This window comes from Aulostomus chinensis, chromosome 1, assembly GCF_037954235.1.
Source record: "Aulostomus chinensis isolate RoL2024-O1b breed Wild chromosome 1, RoL_Achi_v1.0, whole genome shotgun sequence".
Classification (NCBI taxonomy): Eukaryota; Metazoa; Chordata; class Actinopteri; order Syngnathiformes; family Aulostomidae; genus Aulostomus; species Aulostomus chinensis.
The window spans coordinates 46,278,289-46,294,548 of record NC_141320.1 but is presented as its reverse complement, the minus strand read 5'-3'; the positions used below and the strand labels follow the sequence as shown (position 1 = coordinate 46,294,548).

Genomic DNA, 16,260 nt, shown 5'->3' with positions numbered 1-16,260 from the left:
GATGTTGAGCCACTGCTGACTGCCGTTTGCCTGAGGAAGACCCAACGTTCCCCTCAAGAAATGGAGGGCAGTTTTTAGTGCAGCGTTCATTCTGGTTGGAGTTTTCCTTTCCTTTGCCCTGCACCTCTCTGGTGGGGAGGTGCTCCCTGTTGACGAGGACTCAGTGGAGAAGACTGGACCAGGACCTTCACTGGTTCAAGGAGCACCGAGGCAAAGGGAGGCCCAGACCAGCAGCCAGGGTGACCAGTTTGAAAAGCTGCTCCTCTTCCATGCTGACTTGTTGGTGTCTCCTCTTTTATTCCTGAGTGATTTTAATCTCAGCTCTCTGAACCTGAATGGAGCAGAACCAGGAAATCATTGCAGGAAATCATGGAGGAGAAATGAATGAATGAGACTTCCAGTCAAACTGAGACAAACGTCCAGGTTTGGTCATCAAAGATATCTGACATTCATCAGTAGACTGACAAAGATGCTCATTATTATTGCAGCAGATTAAACTAGAGAATAAAGAGGGTCTCACTTTGGAAAAAAATATTGCAGTATATTTTTGTTTTATCAGAGAGGCTTTAATGTCTGTCTTTGATGTCTAAACTCTGACTCTGATGTCATTGGTGGTGACTGAATTCTACCCCCTGACAGACTGAAGGCTCATATTGGTGATGCAGGTAGGTGCTGCCCCCTAGTGACCCAATGGAGAACGACATGTAATGACATGAAGATTCTACATTTTTCCACTTGTGAGATAAAAATACCTCACAGCAAGAAGGTTCAGGGTTCCAGTCCCGGCTGGAGCACAGGATCTTTCTGTGTGAGTCTGCATGTTCTCCTGTTCCTGTGTGGGTTCTCTCTGGTACTCCAGCTTCCTCCCACAGTCCAAAGACATCAAGAGAGGACGAGGCTGATTGATACTCTAAACTGACTGTAGGTGTGACTGTGAGAGTGAATGGTTGTCTGTCTCTATGTGTTGGTCCTGTGATGGACTGGTGACCTGTCCAGGGTGAACCCTGCCTCTCACCTGTAGACTCTGCGATAGGCTCCACCCCCATGACCCTTAACAGGAATAAGTGGAAGACAATGGATGGATGGATGTTGGAAACGACTGCAATACAGTGTATAAATATTCTAGTTCCATACATGGGAACCTGGTTCTCCTGTTCTTTAACATCCTCCAATAGGAATGGACCGTCTATGACAAAGTATCAATAAATCTATCAAGGAGGAAGAAGAATTCTGATCAAAGAATTGAAGTCAATCTGGAGATCAGTTGATCTCTGGAAGGAGGAGGAGGAGGCATCCTGTGCTTTTATCTCTCTGTTCATGTTTCCTGCTGAGTGTGTGTGTGTGTGTGTGTGTGTGTGTGTGTGTGTGTGTGTCCCAGCTGCAGCAGTCAGTTCAGGTTCCTTCAGTGTGACTGAGGGAGGTTTCTGTCCGATGGTTTCTCCCAGTGTGAACACAGCCTGACTGCTGATGCTGTGCCGACTCTGACAGTGGTTCAGTTTTTCTCAGTGGCTTTGTTGCTGCTCTCAGATCAGAATGAAAGTTCTCTCAACTCTGAGTTCAGCCTCCACAACATCGAGTCACTTGTTTCTCCTTCCTTTGATCAAATAGCGAACGCTTTTGGACGAGGAGGGAGGAAACCACGGCGTTTCACTGCTTTACATTTAGAATCTCACGCCAAGCCGGAGAAGCAGGTCCTGAATCAGTCACGTGGTCACTGCCGGCTGAAGAGGCTTCGGACGTCACCACATACGTCATCAAAACGCGCTTCACAGAACGAGACGAAGACGCGGGAGGTTTTCAAACAACAAGGAAAGAAGGAGAAGTCCGTGAACCCCCGGCCTCGGTCTTTGTCTCCTGAAGGCTGAGTGGCGCCGGTAGAACCTCAACATGTGCGCCGCGCAGCTGCTGCGGGTGTCGGTCCAGGAGCGGATCCTCGCCGCCGCTGAAGACTTCCTGCTGCAGCTGGGAGAAGGAGACTCAGCGGCTGGAGTCCCGGTGCTGAGAGCGCTGCTCACCGAGCGGCTGGCGGCGGCCGCGGAGCAGATCGTGGCTCTGCTGGAGGAAACCGTGGCGGAGTACGAGCGGGAGAACCGCCGGCAGAGGTTGCTGCTCGATGCCGTGCTGAAGCCCCGAGTCAGGCTGGACAGAGCAGGTGAGTCCCCCAGGGACCTGCTGCATTGTTCCCAACATAAAGGGAGGTTTTAGTAGCTCAGGAAACAAGTCTAGGAATTCTAGCTGGAGCTTCATCAGACCAAGTGGTCCAGACCAGCTGGAAAAACCCCTGAGACAAAGTCAAAGAGCAGGCAGCACAATGTTGGTGGGACTCAGTCAGCACACACACACACACACACACACACACACACACACACACACACACACACACACACACACACACACACACACACGTGTCAGCAGTCTCTCTGTCTCCAGCAAGTCACATGATATCCAAATGAGTCCCGTCAGAATGAACCAATGTTACAGCAGCTTTAGGGGACAAAATCCAAAGGCAAACCTCCTGCAGACACCAGTGAAGCTCTGTTGTTTCATTTCAATGCAGTTTCAGTCCAGATCAGTGAGTCCAGAGCTGCTAGCTTGACAGCTAAACATGAGCATCACAACACTCAGCAGGACCATAGCTTTTCTTTAATCTCTTCTTTTTAATCCTCCCTTTTCTTTCTCACCTGTCTTCATTCTTTTTGACAGTTTTTCCACACTATCATCACGTTCAAGTCAAGTCAATTTTATTTGTTTGAACCAAATCACAACAAAGTTCTCTCATGACTCTTTACTAGTAGAGCAGGTCCAGCACCAAACTCCTTCAATGAACCTCCACCCAACAATTCTCCACCAGCAGCACATCCTGCAACAGTGGTGATGAAAACCTTCCTTTTAACAGGCAGGAACGTCGAGCAGATCCAGGATCAGTGGGGACGGCCTTCTGCTTTGACTGGTTGGGGGGAAAGAGAGCAGGAGAGCAGGGCAGAGACAAAGACAGAGAATGGAGGAAGACAGATATGCAGAAGGAAAGAGAGGGACAGAGATAAAGAGAGAGAGAAAGGAAGAGACTGATGGACAGACGGGGACGTGAGCAGGTGGAGCTACGGGTGGCAGCTTGAGCCTCTTCAGGTCTGCAGCCTCCTCAGCAGCACCAGGATCTGGGATGAGGGGAGAAGAGGAGTTAGTAATGTGTGTGATTTATGTATGACACATATAGGAGGACAGAGAGGAGGAGAGAGAAGCCCAGTGCCCAGTTCTGTGTTGAGGGAATGCGTTGCTCTGCAGCTCACCTCCAAGCTGCTAGGGGGTGTGGCTGTGTCTTTCTATGGTTTCGGGGGCTCTTGTCAGATTCCAAAACAAAACTATTTCCAACAGAAAGTCCAGTGCTTCTCTTTGAACGACTTTGTTTTCATGAATCAAACTTAAAACCTTGAACATGAAAAACACGACTTGTGGCCATTTTCTTCCGGAGACGCACATTTTGTCGTGGAGGTTCTTCCACCTCTAAATGCATTCGGCGACTCCTCTGAACGGACCAATCACAGTCCTTGATGTTCACGTCACGACGTGTCGACACAATGAATAGTCAGGACATTTTGGAGGTGCACGTCTGCTGCGGCGTAGGGTCCATGTAGGTCTGCGTCGACAGTGTAGGTACGGCGTTGATGCCATGCAGAAGCATAAACCAGGTTGAAGCCTACAGCAAAATATCGAAGGGCCGGTTTAAGCTGTCCTAACTATAAGTTTGATCAAAAAGGAAGGTCTTGGGGGGGGGGGCATCCCGGACTCAAACCGTTCCACAGGAGGGGAGCCTGATAGCTGAAGGCTCTGGCTCCCATTCTACTTTTAGAACTCTAGGAACCACCAGTAACCCTCCATCCTGGGAGCGAAGGGTTCTAGCTGGATAATAGGGGACTAGGACTGCTTCACTCAGCCTTGCCGTGTCGTGTGTGTGTGTCAGGCTGGCCCAGGATGCTGTGCATGTTGCTTCTTTTGTGACATTAAGATGTAGGCTGACACGGATATTATAAAGGCCTACTTTAAAAAAAGAAAGATTTTTCTTGGCGACCTTGGGTTGGACTGGCCGTTCAAGAATTGTCCATTTGTCCCATTATAGACACTAACATTCCAACGAGTGAATGTGATTATGAATGGACAAAGGCATTCAGCAGAGGGGACCTATGACCTTTGACCTGGGTGACACAACGTTGATCCAAGCATCTGAAGCCAGCGTTTCTGTTCCCAGTTTGCTGACTGGTCGTCAGTAGCAGGACGTCTCTTTTCATTGAGTTGATTTCTGTTTCTGTCTGTTGCTCCGCTGTTTCAGAGTCAAATGAAGAGATTTCTGATGTTGCTGTTTGTGTCCTGCAGATGTGGAGCAGCTGCTGGTGATTAAAGAAGAGGTTCCCCCTGAGCTGCAGGACCCAGAGCCCCCCCACATTAAAGAGGAGTGGGAGGAGCTCTGGACCAGTGAGGAGGGAGCGCAGCTTCAAGGGCAGGAGGAGGCTGATATCACCACGTTCCCCTTCACTCTGGTCCCTGTGAAGAGTGAAGGGGACGAAGAGAAACCTCAGTTCCCACAGCTTCATCAGAGTCTAACTGAGGAGAACTTGAAAGAAGAGTCTCTGAGCAGGAGCCCAATTCATCCTCTGAAAACAGAAGCTGATGGAGAAGAGAGTGGAGGACCAGAACCAGAACCAGCCAGCAAGGTAGATCCAGATACACTTGTACAACCTAAGACTGAAGACCAGATGTCAGACTCTTCTGAAGCTGAGACTGAAGTCAGTGAGGATGATTGGGTCAGACCTGATAACACGGCCACCTCTGAGCACAAGGAACCCTTTGGCTCAAGGAGGAATTTGCTTCAGAAACTGAGCCCAGGACAGGAAGTGAGTCATTGCAGCTCAAAAGAGCAAAAACTAAAAACTGGAAGAGAATCAGAAATCATCAGGAACGTGACCTTTGGTCCTTCTGAATCTGAGACAGAAGTCAGTGAGGATGAGCGTCCATTTAGGTGCTCAACATGCAGTAAAGGTTTTCGTTACAGAAGTAGTTTGGATACTCACATGAGAACACACTCTGGTGTGAAACCATTCCCATGCTCAGTGTGTGGCAAAAGATTCTCAGAAAAGCGACATCTTAAAACGCACATGAGAACACATACTGGAGAAAAACCATTCCCCTGCTCAGTTTGCGGCAAAAGATTTTCTGTAAAGGGATGTCTGAATAGACACATGAGAACACATACTGGAGTGAAACCATTCCCATGCCCAGTTTGTGGTAAAAGATTCTCAACGGGGAATCTGAAATCACACATGAGAACACACACTTTGGAGAAACCATTCCCCTGCTCAGTTTGTGGCAGAACGTTTTCAGAAAAGGGATGTCTGAAAAGACACATGAGAACACACACTGGAGAGAAACCTTTTCCATGCTTACTTTGTATCAAAAAATTTTCAGAAAAGGGATGTCTGAAAAGACACATGAGAACGCACACTGGGGAGAAACCATTCCCCTGCTCTGTTTGTGGCATAAAATTTTCAGATAAGGGATGTGTGAAAAGACACATGAGAACACATACTGGGGAGAAACCATTCCCTTGCTCAGTTTGTGGCACAAGATTCTCAGTGAAGGCACATCTAGAATCACACATGAGAGCACACACTGGGGAGAAACCATTCCCCTGCTCAGTTTGTTGCAAAAGATTTTCAGAAAGGGGATGTCTGAAAAGACACATGAAAGTGCACACTGGGGAGAAACCATTCCCTTGCTCAGTATGTCATAAAAGATTCCCAGAAAAGGGACATCTGAAAAGACATATGAAAATGCACACTGGGGAGAAACCATTCCCCTGCACTGTGTGTGGCAAAAGATTCTCAGAAAAGGGATGTCTGAAAAGACACACGAGAATGCACACTGAGGAGAACCCTTCCCCTGCTCAGTTTGTGGTAAAAAATTCTCAGAATAGGGACATCTGAAAAGTCACATGAGAACCCACACTGGGGAGAAACCATTTCTCACGACTTGGCTCTGAAGCAATGGCAAAACAGTGGGAGATGTGGGTAGGAAGCCAAATAATGTTTTTTTTAACCAAGAAAACAACAACAAAACAAAATAGAACAAAAAGAGCCATGGGATTTGACAGGCAATGGAGTCAATGTTATGGTTGCATGAGTGTAAGGGAGCTGTAAGGAAGAGATGTTGGCTGCTGAAAATGAAAGTGACAATGGATGAGGAGGAAGAGCGGCTCCTGGCCGGCAAGGCGGGTTCTTTATGAAGAGAGCAACTAACCAACTAGGAGGAATGAACAGCTCCCCACTCTCCAGCTCCCTGCTGCAACACAAGAAACATCATGAAAGACATCAGCCAAGGGACCATCACACCCCCCTACAAGAACAGGGTCCTGAAGGGAATCCCGCTACCAAAATACCATGAATGTAATTTTTCTTGAATCCCAAAATGATAATTCACTAAACCTCTAAAAACCATATACGTCCCCCATTGGACTGCTCAGATAAGGTCAAACTATCAGGAGGGGAACCAGTGGCCTGCTCCGGTGGTCCAGCATCTCTTGTTGCAATTTAAGAGGCTAGGAAAAGACAAGAGGAGAACCAGAGAGAGGAAAACCGGTCACAATCAAATACCACACTGAGGAACTCTAGACAACACGTCCACCACCACTTTGTTGGTCCCCTTCACATAGCGAATATCCAGTATGACTGCAGGAACAGAGACCACCTGACTGGTCTCTGGTTGGGACACTGCAACGAATGAAGGAAGGTGAGTGGATTATGGTCAGTGGAGACAACGTGTCTACATGGAGAACAATGATGAGAACACACAGCTGAGAGACATCAGTCTTGCTGAGTTAGTTAACAAAGCTCCTCAGGTCAGGAAAACTTGAGACGACGCAACAGAGAAACTTCCTTTGTCCATCCTGTGTTGTGTGACTGAAGCTGAGGAGAAACTGAAACTAATCATGGTGGTGGAGGCCAGACATGAAGGTTGTGGGTGTAAAGAGTTTTTGAAAGCAGAAGGGAAAACACATCAGGAAAGAGACAGGATGAAGCTGAAATCATGGAGCCACCATTGGACAGGAGGGTGTGAGGGCTGATCTGATTTCTCTGAGGTCACCATCAAAGATCCACTTGGCACCAAGTACTGATCTTTATAATGATGTATTGATCCCTGATCAAACACTGAATTGTCTTTGAGATGTGTGAAAATAAATGAGTGGGCGGAGTCTCTGATATCAGTGATGTCATCCAGCTGATGGAGAAATATGTGACATCAGCTGGAGCCTCCGGTGAAGTACCTTTAGTAGTAGTACACATGCAGTATACGCTCAGTACCGGCTCCTACACAGACACAGCGAGCGCTGCTTTAACAAATACATGGTTCCTATGGGAGGGATTGGTTGGATTTCCGGTGTATCAGGACCAGGACTGAAGTTGGTCCCTGACCGTCCTGGAGGGGCGGCTGTAACACAGGATGAGTTTTCACAGTGAAGGTCTTCTTCTTCTACAGCTGAATTAAAGTGTAAACAGCCGTCTACACACCTTTAACTGTCCTTATAAACTTGTCTTTTAATAAACTTTCTGTTCTCTTTTAAAGTTGTCAGTGCTTTTGTTGACATGCAGAGGCTCTACTTGATCACCACCCTGGTGTTTGACTATTTGGAGTGGATGTTCTTGTTATGATTTGTCTGTTTATCTGCTGCCCCCACGACCTGCGGTGGGAGCTAATTAGCAGTATGCACCAAAACCTAGTTAGACATGGATGCTCTCAAACCAAATCCCTGCCATCGTTCGAAATAATAAAAACACAAGAACACATCTGAGGTTCCTTTTTAGCTGGAATGTTCCTTTCAGAGCTTTAAGACTGAGGAGAAGGATTTTAAACTCTGTTCTGGATTGGTGATGTGGTCTCTCCTCCTAGTTCCTGTCCATGCACTTCTTCCTCCACTTCAAGACTGCAGCTGCTTTCTGGAGCAGCTGCAGTCTTGAAGTGGAGGTTCACTTTTCTGGACCTTTGGCCTTCCCAGCTCACCAGGGTGCTCCCAGCAACTGGAGACAGTTCTGGACCCATTGGGTCTGGTCCTGCTGACGCTATCTGCAATGCTCGTGCTAGCGCGAGTGGATAGGCCTGCCATTTAAATACCATCTTACTCACTCCACAGCAAATTCCAGGCGACTGAAATAAAACTCCAGAATATCAATTTAAAGTGTTTGTTGATAGAATCATTCTGGGGAGGAAACTTTTAGTACATCGCGGTTCTTTTTGAGGGACAAACCTCAGATTTCAGGTGTAATTTTACCTCTCCTCTAGTCGGTAGAAGTGGGCTCACGTTACAGCTTCAGAGGACTGTCATGCTACTGACTGAATGTATTCCTCAGCCATTGATGAGTCGGCCGATATTTATCTATAATATATATTTATATATCCAGTGACTTCTACCAGTGCTGTCTCTGTGCTGGGCTCTAAAACCAGACTGAAACCCTCAAATCAACTCTTGTTATGGAGGAAGTCACTCAGCTGATTACTCCAGGATTTTAGAGAGGAGGGGAGGTCAGCTATCAGTCCATAGTTGGCTAGAACCTCAGGGTATCCACAGCTTCCCTGACCAGGACTTGAACCCTAGGCTATGGCAGTGAGAGCACCAATTCTAGCCACTAGACCATCAGGGACCACACTGACCAGAGTTTGTCCTTGCAGGAGTCAGTGACTTAATAGAGTCTAACAAAGGGTTGAACCTGAATGAGACAGTTTCCCTTCAACGTGGGGCCATGGCAGAGTGAACCAAGAACACTACAATGGGGGTGAGAGTGGAGCCATGATGGACTCACAGTTCATCACCTCCACCATCATGTGGACCACCTGATCACCTCTCCCTCAACCTCTAAATAACTCATTCCCTGACCGGGAATCGAACCCGGGCCGCGGCGGTGAGAGCGCCGAATCCTAACCACTAGACCATCAGGGACCACACTGAGCTCTCCAACAACAGAGACTATAAACAATGACTCAAGAACACAGGACTCTGTGGTCTCAGCTTGAGATGCAGAGGGTCCACCAAGACCACCAGACACCTCAGCCCCCTAAAGACAGTCCACCCCCAGGATCCTGTCCCCCTCTGCTCCAACTCAGCCCTCCATTCATAACGTGACTTTGTCTCAGTCTCTTCACAATGCCAGTCACTGAAACACTGACAATGTGATGGGGGCTTCCTGTCTTTACTGCATTTTTTTCAAGGCTCACAACTGCTACTTCCTACAGTCGTCTCTACTGTGTACTTGTACTACCAGTTGTTATGAGCAACTGTGGATTTCTAAATATTCCAGTCCTCAGTTTGCAACTGTATAGTGATGATGGGTCAGTTTAGAGCTGTCAATCAATGTTAATAATTGATCTTAACATCTGAAGATTATTTTAGGAACACAAATACTTTTACTTCATTCTGAGGATGAGCAGACGTTCAATATAATTCTCATTTCCTGGTCAAAGACTCCTGCTAGTCAGAGAGGATCTGGGCTGGATTGGAAAGCTTCAGAGAGGAAAACCTTCACTCTGGACTGGACTGAGAACGGAGCAGCCTCAGCTTCCTGGAGCCTTACTTGCCTCTGTGGTCTAAGGCTGTGTGGGCTGACATCACAGTGAAACTACTGAGATCACAGAGCCTTTGAGATCACAGGCTGACTTCCTTTTTATCCCTAAAATGAAGGAGAAAAATGTTGTGTCTGTGTTTGTGTTGCTGCATCAGTTAAACAGTGACTCTGACAGAGGGGATGTAGCTCAGTGGTAGAGGGCATGCTTCGCATGTATGAGGCCCCGGGTTCAATCCCCGGCATCTCCAGCTGGTCCTTTGGAGCCTTCATCTTACCAGCTAAATTGATCCATAAATGTGACAACAGTTGATAACAAACTACCAGAAGAGAAACCAGTCTGTTGCATATCAAAGTATTTGTAGCTGGGTCAGTGTGACTGTGAGCCTTCATAGCCAGCATGAAGGAGCTGGTTTTATCTTTGCTGGGGAAATCCCACACACAGCTGCTCTCAGTTCCAAATGTGTGTGTCCTCACTCCTCCGTCCTCCTGCTGCCCTCAGAATACAGACACAATTCAACCTGGCAAGTTTGGAGTATAGAAGTGCTCCTGAAGAGATGTGTGTCAGCCCACAGCTGGCTGTTCTTACCTGGAACCTCAAGATGAAACTGCTTCCACAGATTGGAAATGAATCTGATGTTGACTTTTGGACAAATCACCTGTTCATCAGTTCATCATCACTTCCATCCATTTTCTACTGCTTATCTTGTTATAGAAAGGAGTCTATCTGCTGTGTGACTGAGGCAGTTACTGTGAGCTGCTGCATGTCTCAGTGTGTGTGTGTGGGGGGGGGGGCTGTGTGTGACTGGTCGGCTGCCAAGGATTATTGATGAGATCAATCATGATCAGCTCAGAGATCACGGCACAGAAGAAGGAGACTTTTTGATTTTTGGGGGTTCAGTTTCTAAGTCAGACACATCATCACAATTTGAAGTTTTCCTCCAGTAAAAAACAAAACAACACAAAACCAAACAAAAACATGATTTGACTTTTGATGTCTACATTTTTTGGAAATTGTGAGTCCAACAAGCAGGAGGCCGTTTGAGCTTGGAAACTGTGAAGCATCACCAGTAACTGCTGGTTAATTTACAGTTGTTTCCTCCAAAAAGTTTAAAATGAATGAATAAACCTTTAATACTACAGTTAGAAAGTAGTATTTTGCTATCATCTAATTTGATAGGTGGCGCTGTCACCAAAAAACAAAAGTCCAACAAATGCATTTTATCATCCAATTCAGTAGGTGGTGCTGTGGGGTCCTGGAACTGCAGCTCTCAGGTGCTGCAGAATCTCCTCTTGCAAAGCCTCACAGTTTAGAGTCGTTCCAGAATCTAGGAGCAGAAACCAAAGTCTCCTACGACGAGGATGGGATTGGAACCCACGCCTACAGAGCTCAATGGATCAGCAGTCCATCACCTTAACCACTCGGCCACCTCGTCTCCTGACCGCCATGATGTGCTGCTTTCTCTTAGCCTTTGAAACAGCTGAACTCTTTGGAGCCCATTTGTCAGAAATGGACCCAGCAGGAGCCACTGAACACAACTCTGACATCATCAGGCTTCTTCCCAGCAGCTTGGTGCTCCAGAAGGAAGAATCCAGACCATCGCTACATCATCAGAGTGAACACCAGCTGATGTTGACCAGTTTAACAAGCCTTTGACTGCTAAATGACATCCAAGCTCAGATTCTCTTGTCCTGGTAGAACAAGTCAATGTTGAAGAAGATGAGAGGACCAGACTTTTTCATCCAATGCTGGAACAGCGTTAGACTGAAGGTCTGAAGGTCCCTGGTCTGGTCCAGGTTTCAACAGGGGACCAGCATCAGCCAGCATTTAAATGTGGACAGCAGTGGAGGTGAAGCCCACATCAAGGAAACCAGCCTCCTATCACTGTCCTGTGCTGAGTTTCTTTAAAAAATGTGAGACAACCTCAAGAGTTTCTGTTTCCTGTGTTGGATTTTGGCTCAGAGAATCAGAGCCAATCAGAAGCTTGTTGGTCTTGGATGCTGGTCATCAGGGGCAATGAGGGGCTCAGTGTCTTGCTCAAGGACACTTCAACATGGTCACCAGCTGAAGTGAGAACTGAACCAGCAACTCTGCTAGACGGCCACTCTTCCTCCAGGCCGTGCCCCCCGAACCTGAATCATCATGATGTCATTATTTGTTGCTTTAATTCACCAAATGTGTGACGTGGTGAGTTTGTCAGGAGTTTAAAGACCAAAGTTGTGAACACACAGAGAAGTAAACCTGTCAAAGCTGCTTCACTTGATGAGAGAAACTGAGGAACTGATAGAAGAGCAACAAAGAAAATGGAGTCAGAAGGTCGTCTTCTTCACCGCTCAGTCACAACACTGACACACACACACACACACACACACACACACACACACACACACACACACACACACACACACACACAAATAGTTTGTCTTTGAGAGAGGACAAAAAATGTTTGACTGTGCTGACATGAACTTTCATTGTCTAATTTCAGTCTCCTACAAAAGTGTGTGAATGTGGTCGTTGTGGCCGAGTGGTGAAGGCGATGGACTAGAAATCCATTGGGGTCTCCCTGCTCAGGTTGGAGTCCTGCCAACAACGTTAAACTGTTTAAAATTTAAATTTGACGCATTTTTCCTCTACACTGTCCTTCATCACAGCATTTAACATCAGGACTGCTCCCAGATCAGCTCCATGACCTCATCTTTGCACCAGAGTACCGCCCAAGTTCATCAAAAACGGCCAAGCATAAATATATAATATGTATATAATGTGAACACACCTTTACAGGTGCGTTAACGTGCTTAATAATAGAGAATGAGTGAAGGGTGCGTTCAGAGTGGAGTGCAGTACCACAGTCAGGCCAGCAGGTGGGGCTTTCGTTGGTGCTGTCTACCTAATTGCGGTGTCTGTGCTCTGCCAGCAGAGGTCGTGCTTCCCCACCAATCTTCTCGGGTGTCTGAGTGGTGCCGCCATGTTCAGGTCGTAGCAGGAGGACGTAGGTTGGTACTTGGCAGTTCGGACGTAGCGAAAGTCACGTTATGAATGGAGGGCTGAGTTGGAGCAGAGGGGGCAGGATCCTGGGGGTGGACTGTCTTTAGGGGGCTGAGGTGTCTGGTGGTCTTGGTGGACCTTCTGCATCTCAAGCTGAGACCACAGAGTCCTGTGTTCTTGAGTCATTGTCTATAGTCTCTGTTGTTGGAGAGCTCAGTGTGGTCCCTGATGGTCTAGTGGCTAGGATTCGGCGCTTTCACCGCCGCGGCCCGGGTTCGATTCCCGGTCAGGGAATGAGTTATTTAGAGGTTGAGGGAGAGGTGATCAGGTGGTCCACATGATGGTGGAGGTGATGAACTGTGAGTCCATCATGGCTCCACTCTCACCCCCATTGTAGTGTTCTTGGTTCACTCTGCCATGGCCCCATGTTGAAGGGTGACTGTCTCAGACTCTATTAAGTCACTGACTCCCAAACTCTGTAATCCTCCTTAGTAGCTTTGGTTATTGATGATCTGCAATGGTTCGTGGGGGTGGAGCCTATCCCTCAGGTGAGGGGCGGGGTTTATCCTGGACAGGTCACCAGTCCATGGCAGGGCCATCACATAGAGACAGATTGATTATAAAAATGTTCATCCCCAGTTTGAAGTTAGAGACAGGATTTAAGTGTGGAAGGTTTTTGTATCTTCAATTTAATTCTGAGTGTTGTAAACTGTTTCTAACAAACTCTACTGTTGAACAGTCAAAATGTTTTCTAACCAAGCTGAATGCTCTCATATACTTTTTAAAGTTGAGTTTCTCTCACATCCTCCTGAGATCAAAGACAGAATTCTAGGTACAAATAAATACACTATCAAAGCCCTGATGACATCATCATCAATTCTGACTTTGATCTGGAGGCTCTTGCTTTCTTGCTTCAAATAAAAAACGTTGTTCCAGGGAAAAGTCTGCACATAAACACACACACACACACACACACACACACACACGCACACGCACACGCACAGCCTGTCTTCAGTATAAAATGGTCTGTCACGTTCTCTCACGTTGGAAGATTTCTCTGACTCCATTGTGAATAAAGAGATTCTTCATCTGCCACCTGAGTCTTGATCCACTGATTCCTCTGATCCACCTCTTTCTGCTCCAACAAGGCTGACATGGATCAGGTGGGTCCATGTCATCCAATCAGGAGGTTTCTCCTCTCAGTTAATTTTCTTCATCCCAGTTTAGATTGATTCTTCTCAGCCTGATGAAGGAGCATCTGATCAGGTGTTTGGCTGCTTGTTGGTTGTAATTCCATAGATTTTAATCTCAGATGTTATAGAATTAATAAGAACATCTTAAAGACCTTTGTCCAACACTTGAAACTCTCCTGTCTGTCCAGGCCCAACTGGCCTTTGGTAGTGAGGTGGTGGATGCATGTGAATGAAATGAGGCTGGTGTTGCTGTGAGGAGCCACTAGAGGGAGACACCTGTCGTTCCTCCCAGCTGACAACGAGGCTTCACAGCTGCATTGGAAGCTGTCCTTTATTGGTCCCAACTGTCTTGAGCTCAGGGGCCAAACTCACCAACAACACTTCCTCCTGGTCATGTGGTCTGTTTGTCAGGAGATTCAATCCAAAGTTGTTGACACACAAGAGAAGAAAACACGTCAAAGTTTGTTCATTTTTATGAATCAAACTGAAAATGAACAGAAGAGTGACAGTGAAAATGGATTCAAAAATAATGAATAATCATGAATAATGAATAAATGCTCAGAATTTACTGGCATTTGACTGCATTTTGTGGTTAATCAGTAGATGAAAGAGGAACATATATATTCTATACATGTGATGTACGTACGTGGCTGTGGACAAAAGCGTCTGCTCAATGAAATTGTAGGATTGTAGACTTCTATAAATGTAGAATATAATTGTAGAAATGCTCTCTCTCACCACCCCCAACGTCTGTGCCAGGGTCTCTGGCCAGTGGTCAATGGCTCATATCACCTGCCCAGGATGGATCCAGCTTGCTTGTCTTTGTAATTCTGCACTTATTAGAGACCTGGAAACAAAGGAATGCTGAAAAAGAGAAAATAGGACCTCACACAAATGGGCTTGTGACAGAAATTAAGATCATTTTGTGAATATCCATCCTCTTCAAATGTGTGTGTGAATGTGGTCGTTGTGGCTGAGTGGTGAAGGCGATGGACTAGAAATCCATTGGGGTGTCCCTGCTCAGGTTGGAGTCCTGCCAGCAACGTTAAACTGTTGATGTTCTATGTCAGGGTGAACGTCCTACCTGTGCCTGATTCAGTGTGGTGGCTCACACCTGAATTTATCCAAACTAGCTAACTTCTTAACGCCAATCTACACAGTTTGAATCATCAAAACCTCAAACTGCAGTAAGAATTTTCAATTCTCTCATCCACAACAATCCTCATCAATAAAATCTGGAAGAAGGAACCGCAGAAAGTCTGCAGGAGAACGTAGACGAGTGCTGCCACCGACCCGTCATGGGGAGGACCGGTAACGTGGTGACCCCACTTCCCAAAAGAAGCCGACCGTCCAGCGCACCCTCATCACCCAATAAGGACCTCGGGGACATCCTGGACTCAGTTGACAGGAAACTAACAAGTTTCGATGCTGGACTCTCTCGTGGAAATCCTCCACAAAGAGCCTCCATGAGTCTCTGGGACTCAGCCAGCAAAAGGTGGCTTCACTGGCCGCTAAAAATCAAGCCCTTCAAGCCTCCAGCCTCCCATCACTGTTTCCTCCCTCTCAAATATGTATCCTGAAATATGGATTTGAGTCTTTAGATGCTGTAACGTCCAAAGATCATATTCTTATTGACCCTCCCCCTTCTTTGTTCCACCATGGAAAGAGGAGAACTCTATTCTAGTTTAGTGGATGAACATAGAGGGACTACACCTGGATCTCTGTGTTTAACAAACAATTGAGTTAAACATCAGGAGTCATGAGTTTGCTCAAAACTATTGACTTGGAGTGAGTTCAATGAGTTTATAGCCAACAATTCTCCATCAGCAGCACATCCTGCAACAGTGGTGATAAAAACCTTCCTTTTAACAGGCAGGAACCTCGAGCAGATCCAGGATCAGTGGGGACGAGGTTACAAACAAAGGTACCTCAAAACCTCAAAACAGTGATGTCGGAAGAATTGCTCATGATCTCAAAATGATGCGACAGTAATGGAGAAAGAGTTGCTAATGAACTCAAAATAATGCTACAATGATGTTGTAAAAATTGCTAATGAACTCAAAATGATGCTAACAGTAATGTAGTGAAAGTTTCGAATAACCTCAAAGTAATGCTGACAGTGATGTAGTAAGAGTTGCTACGAACCTCAAAATAATGCGACAGTGATGTTGGAAACATTGCCAATGATCTCAAAATGATGCGACAGTGATGTAGTAAGAATTACTAATGAACTCAAAATGATGCTAACAGTAATGTAGTGATAGTTGCTAATAAACTCAGTGATTCTTTCAGTAATGAAGTGAAAGTTTCGAACAACCTCAAAGTGATGCTGACAGTCATGTGGTAAGAGTTGCTACTAACCACAAAATAATGATACAGTGATGTCGGAAGAATTGCTAATGAACTCAAAATGATGCGAACAGTAATGTAGTGAAAGTTTCGAATAACCTCAAAGTAATGCTGACAGTGATGTAGTAACAGT

At 46.3% G+C, this 16,260-nt stretch overlaps 1 protein-coding gene and 3 non-coding genes across 4 annotated transcripts; 3 read left to right on the top strand and 1 right to left on the bottom strand.

Annotated features, from left to right (window-relative positions):
- Positions 1–4,706: 4,706 nt before the first annotated feature.
- On the top strand, positions 4,707–7,546 carry LOC147271891 (uncharacterized). The gene has a single exon (XM_086203698.1). The coding sequence runs from the start codon at positions 4,749–4,751 to the stop codon at positions 5,973–5,975; it is 1,227 nt and encodes a 408-aa protein (XP_086059824.1). The 5' UTR covers positions 4,707–4,748; the 3' UTR covers positions 5,976–7,546.
- Positions 7,547–8,908: 1,362 nt separating this feature from the next.
- Positions 8,909–8,980, bottom strand: trnae-cuc (transfer RNA glutamic acid (anticodon CUC)). The gene has a single exon. It is a non-coding gene; the product is annotated as a tRNA-Glu (tRNA).
- A 798-nt stretch (positions 8,981–9,778) lies between these two features.
- On the top strand, positions 9,779–9,850 carry trnaa-cgc (transfer RNA alanine (anticodon CGC)). The gene has a single exon. It is a non-coding gene; the product is annotated as a tRNA-Ala (tRNA).
- A 2,957-nt stretch (positions 9,851–12,807) lies between these two features.
- On the top strand, positions 12,808–12,879 carry trnae-uuc (transfer RNA glutamic acid (anticodon UUC)). Its single transcript has one exon. It is a non-coding gene; the product is annotated as a tRNA-Glu (tRNA).
- The last annotated feature ends 3,381 nt before the right edge of the window (positions 12,880–16,260 follow it).

Coding starts and splice junctions, on each gene's coding strand:
- LOC147271891 (XM_086203698.1), top strand. CDS start 4,749: ATGTCAGACTCTTCTGAAGCTGAGACTGAAGTCAGTGAGGATGATTGG.